Source organism: Strigops habroptila, chromosome 3 (genome assembly GCF_004027225.2).
Source record: "Strigops habroptila isolate Jane chromosome 3, bStrHab1.2.pri, whole genome shotgun sequence".
NCBI classification, from domain to species: Eukaryota; Metazoa; Chordata; class Aves; order Psittaciformes; family Psittacidae; genus Strigops; species Strigops habroptila.
Window position 1 is genome coordinate 23,837,246 of NC_044279.2, and position 26,115 is coordinate 23,863,360.

Sequence of the window (26,115 nt, forward strand, 5' to 3'; positions counted from 1 at the left end):
GGCTGTACATTGGTATTACAAGACATCAATCCAGCGACAGCAAAGTTGAAGACATTTATGCTAAAAGAGCATCACAAAGGAAGCTTGTGTGGACATTTAAATCATCCAAGTGGAGCAGACAATGTTGTGTAATCAAGAAGAAAGTACAGGCAATTTGCCAAATGAAGAGATACTTTGGGATTAGTCATGAAAATATAACATTAACATTTTCAGTCTATTTGGATATACTTACAATAAGCGCTATAAAATTTCTCTACCTATCATAATTTGATGATATGAGAATAAATTATGAATTTCATATTTCTTTTAAATGTTGTTTGAATCAGTCAGTCTTTGAAATGACTACATCAGAGACTCTGTGAGTAAACCAGAATATGATTAATATTAAGATCCTGGTGTCATAATACATACACACAAGAAATACCACTGCTTAGGGGCAGTGGTATTGCATGAGCAATGCTTTATGGTGGCATTGCTCAGTTTTGGGAGAATTGGTAATGTTCTCGTAAAGCAGTTTCATGATAGCTTTCATGATAGCTTTCATGATAGCTCTGGAGATGCTTGTATCTCTATGTTCAGTTAATCAAATTTTTTAGAAACGAAGAGAAACTGATGATGTTTCTTCATTTCGATGTCCAGTTGGAAACCTGTAACGAGTGGTGTCCCTCAGGGATCGGTGTTGGGACCGGTCCTGTTCAACATCTTTGTCAGTGACATGGACAGTGGGATTGAGTGTGCCCTCAGCAAGTTTGCCGACGACACCAAGCTGTGTGGTTCGGTTGATACGCTGGAGGGAAGGGTTGCCATCCAGAGGGACCTTGACATGCTTGTGAGGTGGGCCAATGCCAGCCTTATGAAGTTTAACCAAGCCAAGTGTAAGGTCCTACACCTGGGTCGGGGCAACCCCAGGCACTGCTACAGGCTGGGCAGAGAAGAGATTCAGAGCAGCCCTGCAGAAAAGGACTTGGGGGTGTTGGTTGACGAAAAGCTTAACATGAGCTGGCAGTGTGCACTTGCAGCCCAGAAAGCCAACCGTATCCTGGGCTGCATCAAAAGAAGCGTGACCAGCAGGTCGAAGGAGGTGATCCTGCCCCTCTACTCTGCTCTTGTAAGACCCCACTTGGAGTATTGTGTACAGTTCTGGTGTCCTCAACATAAAAAGGACATGGAGCTGTTGGAGCGAGTCCAGAGGAGGGCCACGAGGATGATAAGGGGGCTGGAGCACCTCCCATATGAAGACAGGCTGAGAAAGTTGGGGCTGTTCAGCCTGGAGAAGAGAAGGCTGCGTGGTGACCTCATAGCAGCCTTCCAGTATCTGAAGGGGGTCTACAAGGATGCTGGGGAGGGACTCTTCCTTAGGGACTGTAGTGGTAGGACAAGGGGTAATGGGTTCAAACTTAAACAGAGGAAGTTTAGATTAGATATAAGGAAGAAGTTCTTTACAGTGAGGGTGGTGAAGCACTGGAATGGGTTGCCCAGGGAGGTTGTGGATGCTCCATCCCTGGCGGTGTTCAAGGCCAGGTTGGACAGAGCCTTGAGCCACATGGTTTAGGGCAAGGTGTCCCTGCCCATGGCAGGGGGGTTGGAGCTAGATGATCTTAAGGTCCTTTCCAACCCTTACGATTCTATGATTCTATGATTCTATGATTTGACATAGTTTCCTCAGCAGGTTTGGCAGCTTTATAACTGTCATACACTTTGCCATGTGGAAGAGTGGAATAGCACCACCCTTCCTGTATGTTCTCTCCCATGCTACTGAGAATCATGCAAAATCTAAATAGTATCCTCTTCAAATCTGTCCTTTGGCAAAATACTGGCAGTCCGTCAGTGTGCTGTCCCCAGCCTGATGGTTGGGCCATACGAGCCATTCTGCCACTTTCTCTCCACCTATTATTTCATTGTCTGATATTTAAACGATAAGGTTCTGGGGGCATAGATTGTCTATTTGGCCTGTGTTTCTAAGCGTGTAGCACTTTGGAGTCCTGGTCAATGATCAGGAGTCGAAATGTTCCCAATGTAAGCTGTCACTATCCGTATGGAGTGGCACTTGAAGGAATGGAATGCATGTCTTGCCACTGTCTTTTGCAAAGGGCACGTGCACCTTCATCTTTATCCAACCAGTTCCAGCCGTGTCTGTATCAGGAGTCATAGTTCTTACCCTATTACTTCTTGTCTTTAAATGTTTTTAATCCCTGCAATACTAGATTTCTTGTCTCTACCTTCTTTCCTAACTGCCTAAGTTAGTTTGAATTGCTTCCACGATGCTTAAACTCTAGCAGGGATGTCACTGAGAGCCACAAAAGGGAAGAGGTCACCACTTTGCAAGGGCAGTTCCTATGCAGTTCCTATTTATTCTGTAGCAGAGAATAAATGCTACAGAAAACAAGCATTTGCTTCTGGGCTGGGACAGGACAGAGATGATGCCTAGTGATTTGGTTATCACTAGGAACCATGTGAGCATGTGCCATGAACATGGAACTCTCAGTAGTCTTAATTCACTAAACTCTACTGAGTCACTGAGGATTTGATGATATTTATAGCCTTTGCAGCTGGACTAAAATTGGAAGTTTCTTGCAAAGATGGCAAAAGGCATATTCAGGATGCTATTCTGCCGAAATAAATATCTTTGTCTAAAAGAACACGCAAACAAATTGCTAAAACTCCTGCAGTAGCTTTTGTAAGTTTTTACTATGGTTTTAAAATACATATATTTGTCCTACATTGATCCAAAAAAAATTACAGGTTTTGGCCGACAGTTTCCAAAAGATGAAATAAATCAAGTTTGAGTTAGAGGCAACTTCAAAACAAGAGAACAAGTTCCATTAAGGGGAGAAAATTAATTGTGAAGAAGCAGAAGTATTACTGCTTCAGGGTTCTCCACAAATATCTTCCCAATAATACCGAAGATTGAGAAAGTGTAGAGAATAAAATGGAATTGTATTCATTCTTAACTCTATATCACAATATAGCACACTTTATGTCTTTTGCATTTGCATGTAGCTTGAACAGGACATCTAAAGCTCATTTATGTAGGAATTTGAAAAATACGATCACTGGAAATTTTTTAAAGTAGGTGTAAAATAATTTTTAAATCACAGTCATATAAAATCTATGAATTCCTCTTAATCTTTGATCAAGTTCTTATTAAAAAAAAAAAAATCCATTTTGTTTCAAAAAGATTTACCAGTTATCTTGCATGCATATTATAACAGTAAAATAAATGCAACATATTACCCTAGATCTATTTTTCTATTATCTCCTGCTTGCCTACAGCTGGCAAAGGTAAGTTTTGAATTGTTTTTCTGTTCCTAAAATATATTTGGTAACAGATCTTCTGTTTCTATTTGACAATGTTATTTGTACTGTTTGATTCTCTTTAAAGATGGTCATCAGTCATGGATCTTTCTGTAGAATTAATCTAGCAACTATTTATGTTTTTAAATAAATATTTTTGCTTATCTTGCCCAAATTATGTAATAGCAGATTCTGCTTTCACAAGCTGAATTGTATTCAGTAGGTCACCTTACACATTCTGATCATCTAGATGACATAATTAAAATGCTGAATCTGTTTCATTTACCAGTCTCCTGATTTCAAAATACTTGTCAGTACTTACACAGATTTTCTTTTAAAAAAGGGGAATCTTTTATAGTTTTGTGGTTAACCAGAGAAAAAATCAAGCCAGTTAATTTAAGAAAGATTCAGCTGTATATAATTTGTAATTTGTACATGAGACCAATGACAGAAAGAGATATTGGTCTTTTTTCTTTTCTGAACCTGTCTGATTGTAAATAATGGCTAGACAAATCAGATATTCGTATAAGAAGGAAAACTTACAAGAAATGTAGAACCCAGCCACACATTAAACATATGAGGTTTGGAAAACTTTTGTCTGTGTGTGGATCATTTTGAAAACAATAGATAACTTCACAATGTAGTTTAGTACTTTCAGTAATGTAGTTGTGTTCGTATCAGTTGTCTATCTTTGAATTCGTATGTTTAAATACATTTAAATTGCACTAATTAAGAGAGCATTTCATGTACCTATGTCGAAAATGTGAGCGAAGTTTGTCATTAATGATAGGCTAGTCTAATGCTTATGGAAATATTATTCATCTGTGTAATCACATATGCTACTGATCCTCAAACCATTAAAAATATATGCTGTTGTTTCTCTGGGATGATGGTCTCATACCTTACACCATCGATGTATTGTCATACTGTTTATTTGCTACATCCACCTTGGTGAAATCTGTCACATGGATGTGACTCTTGCTTTGACAATGCAAAGCCAAGTGATATGAATTAGTTTCTGCATCTTTCCAGGATGTGATGCTGCAGATCCTTCAGCTTGAATTAAATAATTCTCCCATCCACAAATACAGCTGAAAGTTGGACTTGACATGGATCAATATGATCTGGGGCTAAATTTCTAAATGTGACTGATTATGTTAGCATCATGCCCACAGATCAATATTGAGTTTTATTATGATCCTGACTCTATAATTGGGTTTAATCAATAAACTTTTGTCTCCTTTTCTTTAGAAATTTTAGGTTTGTACTATGCAGGTTTTCAAAATTGCATTTAGGATGCACTTAGACACATACTTTTCTGGTAATGAATATAAAAAGACAGGTTTGAATTTAAAGGAACAAAGAGCTAAGACCCTATTGAAAGGGAAGTCAATTTTTAAGTTGATAGGACTGTTCACCCCAGTACAGTCTATAGAATCCAAGACAGCTAATGTGCTAATACATAACTAGTCCTTTTGGGCACTGTAAGGCTTTTTCTGTCCATACTTGCTAGATAATTCACATTGAGGACTTTGACAAAACATAGCATTAATGAAAGCAATCGCTAGAGATCCTCTTTTGATAAACCCGCGGGGTTTAAAGGCGTTGAAAGATGCAATCTGTGAAGAACAATAAATTTGGGCCTTTGATTGAAGTGCCATTTGGGATGGTATGTTTTCTCGATGTATTTACACAAAAATGCTGCTCCCTTTTTCACTACTCTTTGCTGGAAGGTTGAAGGAGCTTTTTGCCATTACTACATTAAGGTTTGTCTCATTAAAAGCTGAGTACAAAAAGAAGGCTGGAAATGACCCAGCTCAAGCCAGTGTGTTCATTTCTGCTCCAGTTTGCCATTTGAGAAGTAGGCTTCAAGCCATGATGAATATTTCTATGCGTGGCACTTTGATCTGCAGTAAAGATGCTCTTTCTTATCTGAAGAAATGAGTGCATAAACCGTTTCTTGTTTGGTTTGGTGTTTTGTTGTTTTTTGGGTTTGTTTTTTTTTTTGCAATGAAGGGAGGGATATTTATTTGCTTATTTTGCTAAAATTAGAAAGAGAGCCATGCAAAACCAGGAAGTTACAGAACACATTTTTTTTTTGTACTCATAACATTGTTTTGTAAATTGTAACATTTGAAGATCATGCTTTAAGAATTATTTTAATGTACTATCTTGTATTTTCCAGTAGCCTTTCTAAATATTGTTTAATCTGTCAGTGGGTAGCAACCTTTTTTTTCAGTGTTACACTCCATAGATTGGTATGATAGAAAAGTAACTCAGTAATATTATTTTCAAATTAAACCCCAAAATTCTTTAATAAGTCAGCTGCATCTAGTTATGTGACTTACATTCTTTGAGATACTTTCGAAAAAGTTTGTATATTGAGACATATGCCATGTGTATACTTGTGCCTGTAAATCTGTACACACATTCAAATGTATTGTTCTGCACATTTTTCTTTTGTATGAGCAGATGCAGACCGTGGCCAGAAACATGGCATGGATGAGTTTATTTCTGCTAATCCCTGCAAATTTGACCATGCTTCCCTCTTTAGACTGCTTCAGAGGCAGACCTTGGATCACAGATTGAATGACTCCTATTCTTGTTTGGTGAGTACTGTCTGGAAGACAGATATAAAGAAGTGAGAAATAGTTGTTACAAAGTAGTCCTTTCTTACTAGTTCACTCAATAGCTGCAGTTGTGGTTGGAATAAAGGGTCCAATCGATTGGTTTCAAATTTGAAAATTATACACTTGCAAGCTGCTGCTGTGCCACTCAATAGAAAGCAAAGAGACCCAAACTGTCTCTGATTTTATCAGCTGAAATTTATCATGTCCTATGTGGAGGTTTGAGTAAAACCAGAAGGTTTTCATCATGGTAGGAGCTCCTGTGGTAGGATTACTGACACCTGCACAGGCATTTTAAGGTACAAATGTAGTCACTTCATGTCAGGCATTTTCACCTATCTTGTCATTCTTCATTCCGCTGTGGTGTGAAGGAGGAAAAGCACCAAAAGAAGGGAAGCAGAACCACATGCAATAGAGACATATGGGCATATATGTATTATCTGAATTTCAAGTAACAAATGGGAGTAAAATTATTAAAAAAAAAAAAAAAAGAAAGTAGATGATCTCTGTATCAAAATAACTGCTTTTCACATTCAAAGACAGCTATAAAAGCTAAGGTACTGGCGTAACATGCTTTTGTATTTGTAGCTGCAGTTCAGTTTCCCTTTCCTACGTAACATTTTGTGGTCTGTGCTTTGTGGTCTGGGAGTTGAGGGTGGGCTGCTTCAGGTTTTGTTTTTAGTAGGGAAACCCAGCAACAATCGTGTGGAACTGTGTCAGATTATACACACTTGTTAATCAGGTTTGTGTGGGTCAGACCTCATAACTTCCTGAGGCTTTATTTTTCACCTGATATCGTGTCTGAAATAGTGATCTCTCACTGAGGACCTAAAATGCCTCACAGCACATGATTTTTTGCACTTTACTATCCAGCAGAAACAGAAAAAAGTATAACTTTTTTTTACTAGTATTTTCCATTGATCTGACTAGTCATGTAATACAAAGATAATAATGGAGGTTTTAGGTTTGTTTGCAAGTATAAAAAAGGTGGAGGAAAATGATTATTTAATGACAGTTGCTTCCTTTTTAAAATGCTACCAGATAAGAATATATAGAAAAAGTTAAAGGACTCATTTTCTGTCTGTGGGTTGCACACTGAATCAAAGAAGAGGCCCGAAGGTACATCTGTACAAAGTAATTGGCACTCAAAGAGAAAATGGTTAGCTTTCTACCAGTGCATTGGGGTCAAAATCTTTTTTTATAATAATAATATAGTAAGACACTTAATATAACCTTGAAATCAGGAACTTTTAGAAGAGGTTAGGTGAAATACACAATGCTATAGCAACCATAAAGCAGGCACATTTCTTATTGTTCTTTTTAAAATTCAGCTTTTAATAAGTAGAGTGGGTGATTATTTTTTGTTAAATTGCATATTTAACTAGATTTTTTTAATTAAAAAATTGGGAATGTCAAGATAGCAATAGAATACATGACCATAGAACTGTGATTTTTTTTTTCCTGAACAGCTCATATCCTATAATTTTTAGAAACAATTCATCCGTTTATTTCAATAAATAGAGTAACCACACACACAACTTGTAAAAAGAAGACCAGAAATGTTTAAGAATTAATACTAAACACAGTTCTGTATTAAAATACTGTATGACCTAAACTTCTTTAATGTTACATTCTTCTCAGTATTGTGGGGCTTCTTTTTTTGTTGGATTGTTTTGTTTTTTGGGGTTTTGGAGGGGGGGTTGAAGGGAGGGAGGTGTAATTATACAATAAAAAATATGCAGTTATTTAATACTCTGTTGCATATAATTATTATGTGTTTGTGAAACTTATGCATGGTATGGTGTTGAACAAGGGCAAGGAAGGCTCATATTTATATGAAAACGGCTACACTAAAAGAGATCCCTAACAGTGACTGAAGCTAAAGTAATGAGTTCTTTAAAAATTTGTATTCTTGTTACAATTTTCTCATATGAGAATCTACAGAAATTTTAATAATTATTTCCTTTTGTACTGCGAGGCATTGACATGCAGCATTTTGTCCTGTTTTCCGTAAAAATGTAGAGAGACATCAGTGACCATGATGATTTATTAGAAGAGTATCAATCACAGTAACCACTGTTTATTATATCTAGGGCTAGGATATATATTATTTCAGGAATTCAGTTAAAATACCTTCTCTTTCTTCTTTCAATAGAATATTTTGTAGCAAACCCAGTGTAAACTGCATGAGCTGTTGGACCATGACCAGATATTAGTTTAAAACACTGAATACTGTTCTGGGTGCAGTAATAAAGCCAAGTGTTTTCTAGAAACAGCTGAAGCTCTTTAAAAGCGGTAGAAACACTGACTTGAAATAAATTAATCAGGAACAAACAGATTTATGAAATAACTTTAAGGTGGTTTTGTTTGCAAATAAAATTCAAGAGTTGGGGGAGTATACAAAATTTAGATTTCTCATGCAAGTCTTTTAGTGAAGTTAAAACACAGATTATTTAACCCTGATGTGAATATATTTTTAAGTATTTTTTAATAGTATTTTTCCTCATATTTTGTATAAATATTAAACATCTGAGCTTGCAGAAATATTCACAAGCAGCAGGGAAATACTGGTCTTCAGCTGCTAAATTGATGTTATAAATTAATGACTTGCAAAATAATTTTGCTTATCCAAGTTATTTGTATATTTGAGTTCAAGTGTTCCTCAATCTCTCTTAACCATTTGGCAGGGATGATGAGAGGGAAATATCACCACAATTAAGAAAACAGCCTAGAATAGCTATGCGGTAGCTGTGGTTTCCCAAGGTTTGTGTTTTTCTCCCTGCTGCTGTTTGGAAGCTCACTGTGCTGGTTTTTTTTCATACTGGGAGGAGAGGCAATCAAGGCTCTGCTGTTTTACATTTCTGTGTGTCAAGAATCGATTACTGTTCTTTTAGACTCTGGATTCACTCAAGAACTAGTTTTGTAGTGAAAAGGAATAAGTACTTTGTTCATGTCTATGACATTATGCCATTCTGGTCTCATCAGACTTTGCCCAAGTAAGCCCTCAGTATACCCCCAAATATATAATTATTATTCATGGTCAAATCATACTCATCTTACTCAGATGGCTTTTAGCAAACTAATTGGCTTTCTATCTCTTTACTAGTAGAAGTTCTTAAAAATGTATGCGTGTTACATAAGAAACAGGGTAAGTAAGTGGGCAAATTGTGGTTCTCTCACATTTAGTTGGGAAAACTGACCACCCAAAAACTGTATTTTAATGTCCATGATAATGTTCCTCAGCTTTACCCAAATGTTCTCTTGTAGCTTACAATTAATTACTTTCAAAAAATTAATTTTATGGTGTTAGTGTATTTTGTATTAGGTTTTGAATCTCTAGAAGACTTTGGATGTATTGGTGTGGTTTTGTAAACTATGTATTTCATAATAGTGGTAACTCAGCACTGCAAAGTTTCCTGACATTTATTGCTTTCAGCAAGAGGGCTATTGTTGGATCTAGCTTCCAGTGCCATCAGCATTAGTCAGGTATAGATCATTCTAGAATAAAAAGTTTATGTAATGCATATAAAAATGTATGCTTCTGTTCTTTCTTTGATTTAAAAGCTGTAAGTGGGAAAATCTTAAAATGTTGAGGGGCTTTTTGCCTTTCTCTTTCAGGGTTGGTTTAGCCCAGGTCAAGTCTTCGTGTTAGATGAATACTGTGCTCGCTACGGAGTGAGAGGCTGTCACCGCCATCTTTGCTATCTCAGTGAATTGATTGAACATTCAGAAAATGGTTCTGTCATTGATCCAACCTTGCTCCACTACAGTTTTGCATTTTGTGCTTCTCATGTTCATGGTAACAGGTAATTGAATGATGTATTTTTAAATTCATAGCTTTAGGAGCAAGCAAAAGTATTTATAGGCTCTTGCATTCACCAGGTAGGGAAGTTGCACGCAACAGAAATCAGTCCATGAAAGTTTCTTCAGGGGTATTGGGGGCTTTATAGAGATTACTATTAAAAAAATAAAGAAAAAAAATCTCCTTTCAGTTTGTACAGTCTTAATGCAGTGCATTTTCTTGGGCATTGTATAGACAGGCTGATTAAGGCTAAAGGATATCATCCTGTTAAAATTACTCATCACCTGCTGACTGATGCTCATCCCACCCCAAAACAACTCCCCTCAGTTTATATACTAGGCATGATGTGCTGTGGTATGGAATACCCCTTTGGTTAGTTTGGCTCAGCTGTCATGTCTGTTCTCCCTCCCTGTTTCTTTTGCCCCTGGCAGAGCATGAGTCCTTGATCATGATAAGCACTGCTGAGCAACAACTAAAACATTGGTACTTTATCTAATCAGGTCTTTACCCAGTTTGAACCTGTCTTATTTCAGTGTGGTTATATCTGTTGTCTCTTGTCATCCCCCCCATAGCATCTGGGGGCTGTCATTCAGACCCCTAGACACCACCTATTCTCCAGGGTGAAAAAGCCCAGCTCCCTCAGCCTCTTCTCAAAGCAAGTGCTCTGGCCTCTGACTATCATGGTAGCCATTCACTGACCTTGCTCCAGTTTGGGGCAGGCAATCTATCAAAGTAAGGACAACATGCATTTATGCCCTGCTGTACACACTGGAGTTGCAGAAGAAATATGTTTAAAAAAATAAAAAATAACAAAAAATAACAAGAGAAAATGCAGTAGCTATCTCTTAATCTCAACTCATCCAGTCCTGCCACTAGGGGAAAATCTACTCATAGTCCCAAAAAGTAATTACTGTGATGCTGTCAGTAAATCCCCAAAACTGAATCCTGGTAGGAATCAGGGGAGAGAGAGGTTTTCTTCCCAATATGTATGCCTATGTTGCTTTGCAACCGGTCACAGAGGCCATTTTACTTGTCCTTAAGCCAGTCAAGAAGGGACAATCCTTAAAAAGGATATAGTTTCTTTCACTGGCTCAGACAAAGCCTCATGTATGAGAACAGCAGCTGAGCATTTGTGACCTGAGTGATTTGCGGGAGATTAACATTGTGTAATTTTTTATAATAATATCCAAACCTAAAATAATAATACCCAAACCTAAGTATTTCAGAGCCTGAAATACTCTCAAGAATCTTAGCATTCATACTGGTAAGTTAGGAGATTTTCTGGCATTTACATGGTAACCTGTAGTCCATAAAAGCATGCTTCTTTTGTCAGTTTCTGAAGAACCTGACACATTCATATTTTCTATTGAGTCTAAGTCTTTGTTGTTTCTAGCCTTTTTATTACTGGTTTCAACCTAAGACAAATATACAGTGATAATTGCTCAAATTTATTTTAAGAATTCAAAAGAAAGGTAGATACATTTCTTTTTATTTCATAATTTAAGTGAAGGACAACAGTGCGTGCAGTGCCTGAAAATATCTCAGGGACCACATCATTTACACAGTTGTAAGCACTCTGTATTCTGTCTATTCCTTCTGTACAGATATTCTCTGAATAGCATTATGAGTGTTTTAGGAATAAAAGAAGTGATGAACAGAGAGGGTCTGACTAGAACTGATATATTGTAAAAAGGAAGAAAAAAGAAACATGAAGAAAGAAGAAAAGTAAGTCAAGGACAGAAGCAGACACACTCACTGAGAATGACAGACACACGCACATAATATATCCACTCATTCACCTGCTGCAACACTAAGAAATAGTAAAAAGGAAAAAGGAATTTCACAGACAATGCATGACAGGCCAAAGTTCTAGGCTGATCCCTGGCGTTATACATCTTAGTTTTATAAGTCATGCTGAGAATTAGAAAGACCACAGAACAAAGAGCTTTGTACTCTGGGCATGAAGTATTTAATTTATATTTCACCTTTGCTTCACAGAGGTGTCTTAGACCTTACACTAGCCTGAGAAAGATCATCAAAAATGATCTTGAAGTCAGGTGATGGAGAAGCATGTAGGAATGCAGCTGTATCCATAGTTCAAATTTTCAATTTCTTTTAGGCATGAATTTTTAGGGTAGCAGGCAATCTAGTGACATCCATCAAATGATCAGATAAAGGTGTCACTCACATTCATTTCTGGAAGTCTGGTGAGGAGAAACTCAGGCGCAAATGAGAGCAAATCTAAAAAATATACCAGGGCCATACCAGGACATATGCTGAGCACACCAATGAGTATATCTGATTTGCTAGACGAAACTGGTGAGGAAGCAGTCTCCTAAATGGACCCCAAATGTCTCTTAGTTATAGGCACTCTTTTAAGATCCCAGGCATGGTTGTGGGACCGTGTGTACTGAATACTTCTCCCATTAAATACTATGACCAAGACAATCAGCTTTGGCTCTTTCCACCCTTCATATGTCTCCAGAACTCTTTCAGCAGATTTTGAACTTTCAGGTATCCCCTGTGCTCTTTTGCTGCATCCTAGGGCTGCAAATAGGAACTATGTTTCATGCTGCAGGCTGTAATGCTCTTGCAGGTTGTGACACAATAGCCATGGTTTTATTTCAAAACAACTGGAATAAACACACAGAAGTAAATTGTTGTCCTAAAGCTTCAGGGACATTATGGAGCACAGAGGAGACCTGAACTGGGCAACAGACCTTGCCACCTGGTCTCAGGACCAGAGAACAGTCCCCTTTCCTGAAATGAAGATACAGGTAACAAGTTCTGACAAAGTTATCAAGCATACTGGTACTTAGTGTGTGTCTTATGCTATATTGTTGGTTTGGGAACACAAATGTTTATGCAGGGTTGAACACAATGTGCTGAGTCCTAGACCGAGGAACTCAAACTTCATTCATGCCTTTCCTTTCCTGCTGGGAAGAGCATTACGACTGGGCAAACAAACTGCTTATGTTGAAAAGGTATTTCTGCTTTTGTGGATGACATTCTCAAGACATTTTCTTCCGAAACAACCAAAAAAGCAAAATATTTTAGTAAAAGAATAGCCTTGCTGTGTAAACAAAAACACATCCTTATTTTTGAATCGACTGATTACTTTTTCTCCAGGAAATAAAATCAGCTTTCATTGGCTGTGCTTCTGGTGCTATGTAACTTTACAACATCATCTCTTTTGGCTCTTCTTCACAATGTTTTTCTTCTGAAATGTTCCACAATATGGTCCCCATCAAAGTCATTAGTTCACAAGTGAACTTCTTGCACTGCAATTATGCCTACACTTGTGTATCTTTGGTGAAAGTGAAATGGGCAGAATAAGGAACTGCAGGATATTCCTGAATGCTGACATTTCAGTCTAAACAGTCCAGGTAGGAGCTATTGTTTTCTTCCCCATCACGTTCACTTTTGTCTACTTTTCATGCTGTGACTTCTATTCAGTCCCTCTTGTCTGGAATGGATGCTGGTGGGTATCACATGAAGCGCAAAGTGACTTCTTTCCACCTGCTGAGTACAGCCTGAATTGAAAAAAAAAATCAAAATTCAAGCATATTTTCTGGTTATACCTTTTTCTATTCAGAAAGAAAGCTGATTTATTGGAAGTTCATATATGAGAAATGAAGGTGCAAGTAATGCTACAGAAATCAGTTTATAACCGAAGATAAACAGTTTCTTTCTGCCTTAATTTTGAAATCCTTCGCGCATGTGTGTTTGCACAGAACAGTCATATTGAGTCAGGGTTCTTCTAAGTCAGTAAATAATCTGCCTCCAGCATTGACCTGCTCGGAGTAAGAGAAGGGCAAGCATATGCAACATTTCCTCTTAGTGCTCTTTCAGTCTCCAACTCTGCAGCTCAGAATATGCCTCTTCGTTAACCTGGAATGAGCATCTGTTTCAGGTACTTGTCCATTGCATCCCTGAACCTGTGTAAGCCCTTTGCACCCTCAACACCTTTGGCAGCAAGTTCTTGCTTGAAGAACTCTTGCTTTGAACTTGACTCCTGTACATCTCATTTCATTCTCTGTTGCTATTGGAAGAGATGAAGGAGAGACATGAAAGAAAAAAAGATAAAAAAATCCTTCTCTGTTATCTCTTCACTATTTAAGATTCAAGAAGTATGAGCGAACCATGTGTTGGTTACACTGGATGGATGCTTTCTGCTAATTCCTTACCCTTTTCTGGTAATCCCTAATGTTGATTTGCTTCTTTGAATGGTACTGAAAAGGGACATTTGCATTGAATTATCCATCATAACACCATGATCTCTGTCCTGAATAGCAACTGATTTTTCCTTACATTTATTTATCTACATTGATCACTGTTTGCTGTTTTGTTGCTACTTGACTTCATAAGATCCTTCTGTAATTCCACACTATGCCATATAGATATCATTACAATTACATTTACTATCACCTCAGTTCTTAGCTGTTTGCTAGAACATTTGCGAATACAGTAAAATAAGACAGGTCTCAGCACAGATCCCTGCAGAACTCTACTGATAACTTCACTGCAGGTACTCACCATTTATTCCTACTCTTTTTTTCATTGTAAATGTGAGACTTTTGCTCTTACTCAGTGGCTGCTTAATTGCCTTAAAAGCTTTTGGTTAGACATTCTGACAAAAGATTTTTTGAAAATATATGTACATCATATCAGTCAGGTCATACTCATCCACCTGGTTTTGATCCTTTTAGAGAACTTCAAGATCAGAAGGTAAGATTTCTGTGCCTCACAGCCTTATGCCTTACAGATGTCATCACAATAATATTTACCCAATTTTCTTTAATTTTATTCATAAATATCATAGAATCATAGAATATCCTTATATTATAGTTCCTTCTAATTTTCTGTGGTGTATGTAAAGCTTACTGGCCTGTACTTCCCCCTACCTCCCCTGCAGACCACCTGATTTTTAAATTGATCTCACATTTTTCACCTCCCATTCCTCAAGAGGAAGGCAGTTCTTGGTGAGAACTTTCATGCAACCATAGGTAATTCAATTCTGGCCCTGGCAACTCAGTGCTGTTCATGCAACCATAGGTAATTCAGTTCTGGCCCTGGCAACTTACTGCTGTTCATTTTTCTAATTTGTTCTTTAAGCTTTTTCTTAGATGCTTTAACTTTGGACAGATTCTGTGCTGAAAATAAGGTGGTGGTTTTGTGGTTTTTTTCCTGTGAACAGAGAAAGGTTCCAGCATTGAAGTCATCTTAATTTCCTTCATAATAAACACCAGTGCAAAGAATTCATTTCACATCTCTGCAATAGCCTTGCGCTCTCTGAGAGCTCCTTTTAGATCCTTGCCATCATTTGGCACTGTAGACTCTCTGATAGGCTTCTTGTTTCTGTTATGCTTGGAAGAAATATCTTAAAGTGGAGTAAATGAACACATAAGAGAAATGAAACTATGGAAACTTCAGAGTGTGCTACACATTCAGATATTTCTTTTCATTTTCAATGTTTTGTGATAAGAACCATTTATGGCAATTTTACACTTTGTGCCAAGTGATAAAAGAACCAGAGAAGTCATCCCTTTCAAATCTGAGACAAGGAACTTTGTAAGAATAAGGAAAATAATATCATTACACTTCTCTGACTCTTCTAATAATTTTTTGTGGAGCTTCTGAACAGATGTTTCCTTCTCTTCTGACTAGATCAACTCTAGGATTAAAGTAAGGTTGACTGTATGTTGCTGGCTTCTTCATTTTGTATCTTTCATAAACAGTATCTAACAAGATTTAATCTAAAATTCCAGAACTTAAGTCAGTAGTTTCACCATTTATCTTTCACATGGTCACCACCTGACATGAAATGTTTTGTCCAGTTATCTCTTTCCAGAAGTGTTATGGTTTTTTATATGTATAATTTTGTATATAAAAATATTTGAATAGCATGTAGACTTCTTAGATAGCTTTCCCAAGAAACCATTGCTAGCAGGATTTTGTGGAACCTTTCAGTTTTAAGCAGTTTAAAATGCTTCCTCTTTCTGCTGTGCTGCTTATTCAATCTCAACCCCACGTGTTCTGTGTTGTAATGGTAGCAGGTGCAAGGTCTTCTTTCACTGTTTTCTGTTAGCAATTGGGCTTTCTGCTTGAATCTTAGGTCTGTTCCAAGGCTGTCCAACAGCTGGAGGAAGGAGGCTAAGATCACTTACAGTGTGGATCTTTAGGGAAGTGTGTTACATTAGAAGTTATTTTCCATCAGTCTACAAGCATCTTATATAAATTCTCTCTCATGTTTGATACAGCATCTAGAGACTTAACAAGAGTCTTTTGTAGTTTGTCTCATTTTTTATCATCAGTCCTCTATAATGGGAACGGTGAGAGTGGGTTTCTCATAATTGAAAGCATGGTTTTATTCAGAAGCCATTTGTTATCCATCACCATTTCCCCAGAATAATGGAATGAGAAAATACACCTTTTAGGATTGATATGCTGTGTGAGTTATTGCTTCTAGATGAGAAGTGTTCTCTTAAAACCGGAAAAACTAGTTGATCCCTGGACATTTATATCCCTTTTCTTCAAGTGAATGTAATCATCCCCTTTTCTGAGGCTCATTGGGCAGTGCTGAGAATAGAACTTTTTCACTAGGTCTGTCAATTTTATGTACTGCCCTGTCCCAAGCATCATGCGTCATCCAGTTCATTCTTCATTTTTGGAAGCTGATCATATATTGCTGTTGTAAATAGCCACAAGAAAGTTATCAGTAGAGTTCGCCTGAGTTCAAAGCTAGAAACAAAATTCTTCACCTTGTTGCAGGTACCAAGCAAAGCCATGTTGACCTCACTTTTGGTTCAGTGAAGAATACTGTCCTGTGTTGGAAAGTCCTAATAACTATTATAATGTTATAATAAAGTGTGTCCTCACTACAATATTAGCAGAGGCACATTTCTCAACACATCAAAACAAATCTGCTTCTGAAAAGCCTCAGAGAAATTGTCAGTAGAAAATTAATCACAATTCACACATTATCAAGAAATATTAGGACAAAGTTCTGCATATTTAAGGTGATACTTGCCATCTTAGGCAATGAAGGAATAACTAATGCTATTACATACTCTTAACTTCCCTAAATGTTATACATTGTTTTGTCATTAATTTCAACTGATTAATGCCTACAAATACTCGTATACTTTGGGTAAAATTGTATTAGTACATGCTTAGCTTTTCAGTAGAAGGGCATTAATAAGTCCCACCTAAAATATAACTACATAAAAGATCATTAAAATTAACCTGATTTATCATCTTGATCTGTTTCAGTGGCCTTCAGAATTGGTCTTTTTCATTCACTTGTGAAAAAGAGGGTATGACCTGTAAGCAGATGTAGGATCACCCTAAGAAATGCATACAGCAGAAGGCTCTATTGTGCCTTTTTTTTTTTTTTTTTCAGTCAGAGTGTTCAAAGAATAGTTAATATAAACAACAAAATGCTTGGTCTTCAAGTGCCTGCCGGTTAAAGCTACGTTTAAATGCCATGTGACAATTTGCTCTCTTCGTTTTCTGTTAATAAAAAAACGCCTGCTCTGCCTGCTTCTAAACTGATAATGTGAATCATTGTTTTCCTTAGATTTGTCTACCGTAAACCATGGACTCTGCGGAAGCCTTAATTAACACAATTATGTTTTAAAGGAAAATTTGGATAGTAAATTCCTTGGATATTAAAGTCCTATAGATAATGGAATCTCTACATGAAAATTCTAAAGAATTTACTCTTAAGTTTACTAAGAAACAAGAAGTCAAACTTTTATCTTACTAATTTGAAAATTGTCACTATTCCTTCATTTATTGTGCATCCTGCTGAGTTTAAAAACAGGTGCTCTTAGAAAGCACTGAAGTCTTCTAAAACAATTTGTTTCTAGGAGCCAAGATGACATTTAAGTTTTGTTTTTGTTTTTCCTACACCCTTGAAATGTAGTTTATTATATAAATGTCTTGAAGTAAGACCTTAGCTGAAGTATTTTTCTTGAATTTTGTTTTTTTTATCAGAATTTCTCATCTTTCTCTTGCAGATTTTTTTGGTCAGCCTTACTGTTCTCACCTATGTGTGTATGTGTGTACATGTTAAAACATCAATCTGTGCATTTCTCTCCTCTTTTTTTTTTTTTTCCCAAGACAAGCCAAATTGATGGTCTATGTTTTTGATGAGGAAAGCTCATTGAAAAGACTTTAAACATTTTTAAAATATGCAAATATGCAAAAAGCACCAGTATCAACAATGTTCCAGAGGGAAAAAGACACGTCACCTTCGGCCAGTATTTACAAGGCTGTCTCAACAAAGCAGTCTTGCTTAAGGTAACAATTCACCCTCTGAGATGCCACTAGGAGAAGCTGTTTCCAAAGTTGAGAGCTGGAAACAAACTCCAGTAAACCCAGTGTCCATCACATCTAATTCCCATTGGAACTGGCTTACCATTTTTATCTCACAAGCCATAGATATTCACAAGAATCTTAATCCTACAAGTGTATCAAGTGACCTCTGCAAATTATTACAGGTTTTAAGAGAGGTTTTTTCATAGAGGGTACTCCAAGCCTTAAAGGATTATATTAACCACCACCTAAATTCACCACTTAATCAGTCAGTTTCCCTAGAGTAACTGCCGTCAGGACAGCGATCTTGCAAGATGATCACAATAAAAGTTTCTTTAAAAATTCTGTTCAACCTCTATTTTTTGATGTCATTACTTGAGTGTCTTAGGGCGAACACTTGAATTTACTAGCTGTAGTTCATGAGGTATTTATTTCAAATCTCTTTTCATATTTAAGTCTGAGTGAATTAAATAATTTGACATTACATCTGTACCAGTTAGACTGTGATCTAAGCAGACAAGACAGGCCAATCCAAATCCAATTGCAGAGTTCTCAAAAAATGGAAAACTAATATAAGTGAGAGAAAGCAGGCTATTCAGGTTTTGAGTGTTCATTGTTTCACCTAGTGCTCTAATCCCAAAAGCAGTTGTGAAGAATAAGGAGGAAAAGAATGTGGAGGAAAGGAAAATTTACTCTCCCTTTACCTTCTTGAGAAGATAATGTTAAAATGAAAAGTTGTCTTATGACAGTCCATCAATTTTCTCGGCTGAGTTCTTGAAATTCAGGTCCAAGGCTGCAATAACAGATCTGAATCCTGGTTTTGAATTTAAAAAAAATCAAGTCCAAACCACTATCCAAAATATTTGGGATGGTAGGAAAGGTGTATTTCTTGTCAGGTTTAATTGCAAAATAGTTCTTGCATTTTATGGCATCCAGTTTATGGCTGGACCCAAGCCTCTGGAAACTAAATGACTACATGAGTCTGATTTTCTTGGCAGGCACAATAATTTGTAAATAAAAATAACCAGCTCAAAACAGTGCTATTTTATTTTATTCTGTCCTTGAAGCAATTAAAGAAAAATATCTAGAAGATGAAATGAGTGGGAATTCTGAAACTATCTATTTTTTCTATCTCAGCCCATCTCAGAATCAGATTCTTTTTTTCTGTGGATTCTTTTTTCTCAGTAGTAGATAGATATTCCCAAGAGTAGCAAAAAATGATCACCAGCATATGTGTCTCAGAACTGTGTTGCAAAAATGCGGTTTTATATTCTGCTTGTTGCAATAAGGCTAACAGGAAGAAAGAAAAAGATTATTCGGAGTTTGTGCTGTCTTCTAAAAGCACGTTTTCAAGAGAAGAGTTTTTCAGTGCATTAGATGGTACATTTTTCTAGCACCTTTTTGTGTGCTCTTTCTTTTTCTTCTCGGACATTTGCTTCTGTGCAAACATCCTCTGAAAATATATTTAACAGTTCTGAAAATTTTAGGTGTTGTCAACAAGGTTCTTTATGAAAACAAACTCAGTGAAGTGACAGGTTCCCGGTACATAGTGATCCTAGCCTTAGTGCAGGTTGACAGATATGACATCCTACTGGCTCACCTTTTTCACTTACTGTTATCTGGACCCCTAGGTCTTTTCTGTCATATATATGACATGCCTCAGCAAGGTTTAATATGACAGAACTGTTTGCTTTATCACTCCAGAGCATGATCTTTCCTGACAATGAAATCAGACAGTGCAATTTACTTGTATTTGTGTGCATTCCATCTGTCAGAAGGTTGAGGTAAAGTATCCTGGCATCCATCAAAAGAGAGAAGATGATAAGTTATTTGCTCTTTCACATCAAATTTATACAAAAGTATATTGATGTGCCTGGTTACTCATATCTCCACCATATCTGATTTTTATTGTTGTCTTCACAATAATTTAAGGAGTTCAGGCATTCTTTCCACCTTGACTTGACAGATCACAAATATAAGTGATTTAAAGGGTGAGAGAAATGTTTATGTCATAACCAGGTAGCAACTTATCCCTCCTAGAATGAAGTCTAGTACAGAAAGTTGAAGTAACATTTTAGCAAAAAGATGTTCACGGAATCCTAGATTGAGTTTGAACAATCCTAGAATCTAGAATGTTTGAACATTCCTAGAATGTTGTCTTTTTTCATGTCGTTTTACTACAATTTTCTCAGTTCTAGAAACATTGAGATACAGTTTTGGAGGCTCTGGAGAAGGTACAGGGTAGATCTGCACTTAGGTCGTAAACTAAGTGGGAAGCAGTAGCTGGTTTGTTACCCCGGGCCTGGAAGAGAGTAACAGGAAGACTTCAGATACTTCTTTTTAAAATATGCTGTATGTGGGGAAGTTGTGACTGCATTGCAAAAATATTATTTGGCAAATGTGTATTTAAATTTCTTTTATTTAGTCATTATTTTAATATAAATACATTAACACTCTTAGACTGTGTGATTTACATACAAGGCTTATTATTAATTATTAGGACTAAATTTGATGTTTAAAAAATGCCAGTGCTCTTTTTGGAGACTATTTTTTGTTGCATTCTTTTCTTGTATACCTGCTGCTATTTGTCAGTATGGGATAGGGGATCAAAAACACATGCTCAGTCTAAGGGGACGATTCCTAGGTGTTGTCTGCTCTAGCTTTTCTCACTGTAATTTGCCTCCCACCTTTTTTTTAAAATCACTTTCTGTTATATTGTGCCTCTGGGAAAATATCTGGACGATTCAAGGAGTTGAAATTCTATGAGATCTGAGTAAGCCCCACTATTCTGCCAGTAGTACTAATTTTCTTGAGAAAAGATATATCTTTGGGGATTTTTGGGGAGAAGTATATGCTACCTTGTGTTCATATTGGGATGAGGTAGAAACTTACGACTTGAATTTAAAAATTCAGCTCAAAAGTTAAATTGTTTGTCGAGTTGCAGTCTGTTCTTTAACTATATTCACAAGTTACTGTTTATCCTTCAAGGCAATGGGACATGGGAGGGTTAGCACATACGTTAACCGAAAGCTTTAAAAATAAAGATCACTGTTCAAAGAAGAATCAGCATAAAGAGATATCAACAATTGTTAAATATTTAATATTACAGGCCAGATGGAATTGGAACAGTATCTGTTGAAGAGAAAGAAAGGTTTGAGGAAATTAAGGACAGACTTTCCTCCCTTTTAGAAAACCAAATAAGCCATTTCAGGTGAGTGTATAATTTATTCAATGAATACTAATTTTATTCTGGAAGAATTTTCTCATGGTGTTCAATTTTGGTCTTCAATAAGTGGATTCAAACTAAAATAATCTATCTGAAAAGAAATTTTGAGTATATTAAATATGAAATAATTTATTTACACAAGTGCCTGCTTAAAATTTATTTTGTGTCATGTGAGTTGTATTTTTCTGTGGTAGAAAAGATTGTGCAAGAATATAGGCCTGGGTTTGTTGATGCTTTTTAACTTCATGCTTTCTATAACTCTAAGAAAATTGTCTACATGAAAATGATTAAGCAATTTCTGGATTAGTACTGATTAGAAAAATCATATGAGTAGAGAACATCTTTGATAAATGGCTGCTAAAACTTTTCTGGATGTCTAATGTCATTTTCTTGGGTTTATGGCAGACTTATCAGCTCAGGTTCATCGTCCTTAGCAAAGAGGGTTTTTTTGGCCTGTTCTCTTTTGCTGCATTTTAAAATTTTATTTTTTTATAATCACTACTACAGAGCACCTCTCCTGCTCTGCACCTCTCAAACTAGATCTTATCACAGTTGAGACCAAATCCAGAATACCATCTTTTCTTGTGAGTCCTAAATTAGTTATTCAAGGAAACAACTCGAAACTGTTTCCCAAAATATTGTATCTCATCCTAATGAGACATTGATCAAGTGTACATGTGTATAGTTAAAATCTCTTACTATTTGTCATCAGTTTGCAGCTTCTCTAGTCTCACTTAACATTTCCTGATCATTCTCATTATCCTAATTAGCAGGTCAGTGGTACAGACTTTCAAGGATCACCAGCACTCATCTAGAGTATTTCCCAGTTCTTAAGATACTATGTCATCTTACCTACACACTGAGACTTCAGGTCTCTGCCTGCGTCTCAGGCATCAAATGTGGAAGAGCCATATTTCAGAGAAAGCTGCTGCAAGGGTCTTGAGCTTTAACCTCTTGCCTGGCTGTGTGAATTTTATCTCTGGAGCATTCCTCCTATGCTTCCCTGTGTTGCTGGTACTAATGCAGACCATGAGTACTGCTCCTTCTCTATTCTTCCCTAGGTAACTTACATAAACATCTCCTGATGTCCACTACCTTTGTACCAACAACTAACTTACTCCTTGGTCCTCTTTGATGTCGCAGCCCCAATTGTCTACATGTCTAATAGTTGGATTGATTGTCACCATCTGTGACTCCCTATCCTTAAAGATCCTCCCAGCTGTGGGAGCATCCTTGCCACAGCTGAACAGTGGGAAATTGACTGGCATGGGGGTTTTATGCAAGAGATGATTGAATTTCTTCTTGCCAGGAAGATGCTGCTCCAGTGCCTCCTCAGCAGCACAGAGACTGCAAAACTGGAGGCAGGACTGCTCAGTGTCCCTTTCAGGCTTCTACTGTGAACATTTCCGCTTTAAGCTGCTTATCTCAGTATAACAACTCTTTTCTGTCAGAAGCTTCTTTCACCGATTGCACACATAAGCTTGCTGCCCATGTTGTACTCATACATATTGTCTCTGCAGTAACCTGAGTAATGCCTATTCTACTGTGAGACTTATGTCTACCTCAGGAACTTAAATCTAGTTGGGTTTTAGAAGCTTGTTATGTTGTTTACATAGCAGAACATACCTGGAAGGAAGTCTTTGATTTGAAATAGTAAGTATAATCAAGAAATGAGTGACATTTATTCCAAAGCTACCATTAGATGCTGATAGGAATAAACAGTGGGAAGCACAAGTCAAGGACTGTAGAAATACACTACAAAGGAAGGAGGAGACAAAACACCTAAAGGTGTGTTCTGGTTTAAGATGATTTAACACCCAAGGGTCATTAAATCTGCTTTGCTAACTTGTTAACCTGGTCTCAAAAATTGTTAGCACTACTGTAAGAAAGAAACAAAATGAGACAAAGCAAATACTAGAATTCTTGCTGTGGGAAATCCTTATTTGATCTAATTTTTCGGGCTTTATTTCAGCTGACCAAAATGTATCTAAACTTCACTGGTCTGAATCCTTTTATCGTTAGAAAAGATTTTACCATTGGAAAACATTAGAATATGAGGCTACCATTCTCAGTAAGTAATAATAAAAAGATAATAATCTCAGCAAAGTAAAAAATCCTTTTTCCAATTGGGGATATCCCAGCAAGATTTTATAGATGGGATTAAGAGAGGTTACAGTTGCCTGAGCATTGTAGTCTTATTGAGCTGATATATTGGATCAGTCAATACGTGAAAATGAAAAACAAAGCTATGAATGGGATCACTTTTTAATTTAGAGAATTTCAGAAGTATATCAAGACAAAGAAGGGTATGTTTTAATCTGTAGCTGATAAAATTTAAGATATCATTAAATGCTTTTCCATGCTATTTATAATAGCAAAAAGTCTTGGAATATTTGCAGGCATTTTTATTCTCATATATCTCTAGAAACTTAAATACCTGACATTTTATCCTTATCTTAATCCAATATTAAAACAAGATATAATATACATAGTGCTACTTCACAGCTCCAGTAGCTGTCATGGCTACATGAGAAATAGTACCTCTTTCCAGGAATATGACAATTAAGCTTGTCAGAGGCCATTAAATATCCTTCATAGTGGAGAAAGTGGAAGTGATGCTTTTTGCCTTTTGTATTTTTATTGTATTTAGGCCTGAGCTGCTGGTGGGCTGATACTGCTGTACTGTGTATATGCTCCATGGTAGACTGCTGGAAAGGTCTTCTGCTTTCATTAGTACTTCATGTATGGGAGTCTTCTGCTAACTTGATTTAATGCAAGTTGTGTACAGTTATGTCTCAAAGTAAATTCTTAATGTAGGTATTATAATTCTTATAGTTTTCTCTTCCTTTTTCTTGTTTCCTTTTTAAGATACTGTTTCCCTTTTGGACGTCCTGAAGGAGCTTTAAAAGCCACACTTTCATTGCTTGAAAGGGTAAGTTTGAGAACGTATTTTAAACTCTGCTTGACTACTAAGCCTGCATTTTTCTTTTGCCTTGATGCTGCTGAAAGCAGGCTCATGTCTTCTCAGGTATTTTATTACTGGTTTTAACTGTTCACTGGAGCTTTTTTCTTTACTGTCTTCCACAGAGACAGACAGCTGTTTTCTGTAGGATTTATTTATTAGACTTTCACTTCAAGCCGCTGTAGTGACTCTCTGTTTCTTTAAAATTTAACGATTACCCAGCATTACCTCTAAAGTAAAGTAATGCAAGTCTCTACAGCCCCCCTTTCCTGCTTTCTATGGCTTCTGGCTTCTGATGTTGACTATACTTATGTATAACATTAAAAAGCTTCTATACATTCCAAGTAATCTTCCATAAATACATAATCTGAGTCAATTTAAGAAGAAAAAGCTAAATGCGTTAAAACTAACATGGGCAGCTATAAATGTAAATTCCTGCCCAGTAAATCCATTTGTGTTGACTGGAAGCAAGTCAACCTCATAATGTTAAAAAGCATCTCGGTCGTCTCTGAGGAAAGAGAACTTTAAATTCCAGCAGAGATTCCAGAGGAATTGTATCAGCAGGAGCCTGATGAAGGTATGAATTCAAAAAAAGCTTACATCCCAGTCTGTGTAGCTTTGCCAAAATCTGAGAGGTCTGGTCCTGGGGAGTGTCAGTTGTTCTTCACTGCAGAACACTCCATGGATAGAGATTCTGTCTTAGAAAACCTCTGCCGTGATCAAAAACACATAGAGAGATGGGGTATATATGTTTTCTTTCACTTACAATCTCAGTGATTGTAGTGCTGTGTAGAGTCCTTTGTGTTATGTGAAACAGCCATTTCCTCCCGCAATTCCTGCTGTTACAACTGACCGTGGTACTCTATCTGATGCTCAAGCAACACCATTGTCAGTCTTGACTGGGAATAAATGCACATTTCTATACTGGTGGATGCAAGAATAGATAGAAATATTTTATTTTACCTGTCTTTGAAATCTGGGGGGGGAACCCAAAACAAACCAGATCCAGAATAAAAGGTTTTGAATACTGTATTTGGACTTGTTGATAACCCAGAAGTTATTCATTAAAAAGAAGCAAGTTAACAAGGTAGAGGTGTCATTATGTATGTGCAAGTAATGGGAGAGTCTGCTTTGCAACAATCTCTTCCTAATATCTTCTCTGTTAGGCAACCTTTTTCTGTTCCACCGTACCTTTCACCACACCGTATCTCTTGCTCCCTCCCTTTCACAGTAATTTTTAGGTATGTTCTATAAGCGTGTAGCTTGTCTGGGGATACATTGGAGAAGCATTTTTAAAAGGTTGCGAGTTATCTGAAACTATTATTTACATATAAAATGTGGTAAAAAGGTACTGAGTTTTGCTTACACCTGTCTCTTGAAAGTTAATGGATTATAGCATCAAAGTAAAAATGCAAGTGAATTATTAATATTTATTCCATTTTTTATAGTAATCCAAATGTTACATTCATATAAAGAGGTATATATTCTCAGTTTACCTCAGTTGCAACAGGTGATCCATTTTATCAAAGTTCTATATTTTAAAAATGGACAGGTTTTAAAAACTGGCAGGTTTTGAAAAGATTTGTATGATCTATTCTACTACTTGTCCATAATCAAATATTCCACCAGAATTTCAATGTTTTCCCTGACTACTACAGAGAACTCTTTTTCACAGCAAGGATATGTTGAATTTTAATAACTGTATGATCATAGAAAAGTCAGTATTAGCTCTGATGGTGTGGTTTACAGTTTCTCCTTTACAGGAGTCAATGGTTAAGCAATGGTGGAAGCTCTTCCACTGGTGACAACCAAGCAAATTTCCACATCCATATCTTTTGTGGACACCATGATCCAGACCATCCATGGAATGCTCTTGTTATACTGG

General features: G+C 36.7%; 1 protein-coding gene across 25 annotated transcripts in view; it reads left to right on the forward strand.

Moving 5' to 3' along the window:
• Positions 1–26,115, forward strand: part of CADPS2 (calcium dependent secretion activator 2) — a 298,626-nt gene that overhangs the window by 195,149 nt on the left and 77,362 nt on the right. For 15 of the 25 annotated variants that reach the window (XM_030479889.1, XM_030479892.1, XM_030479902.1 and 12 more), the window contains 5 exons: positions 3,274–3,282; positions 5,767–5,903; positions 9,540–9,727; positions 21,152–21,253; positions 24,137–24,200. In XM_030479889.1, coding sequence (XP_030335749.1) covers positions 3,274–3,282; positions 5,767–5,903; positions 9,540–9,727; positions 21,152–21,253; positions 24,137–24,200 — 500 coding nt within the window. The remainder of the gene's footprint in view (positions 1–3,273; positions 3,283–5,766; positions 5,904–9,539; positions 9,728–21,151; positions 21,254–24,136; positions 24,201–26,115) is intronic. The other 10 variants (XM_030479911.2, XM_030479890.1, XM_030479894.1 and 7 more) reach the window with 1 other exon arrangement.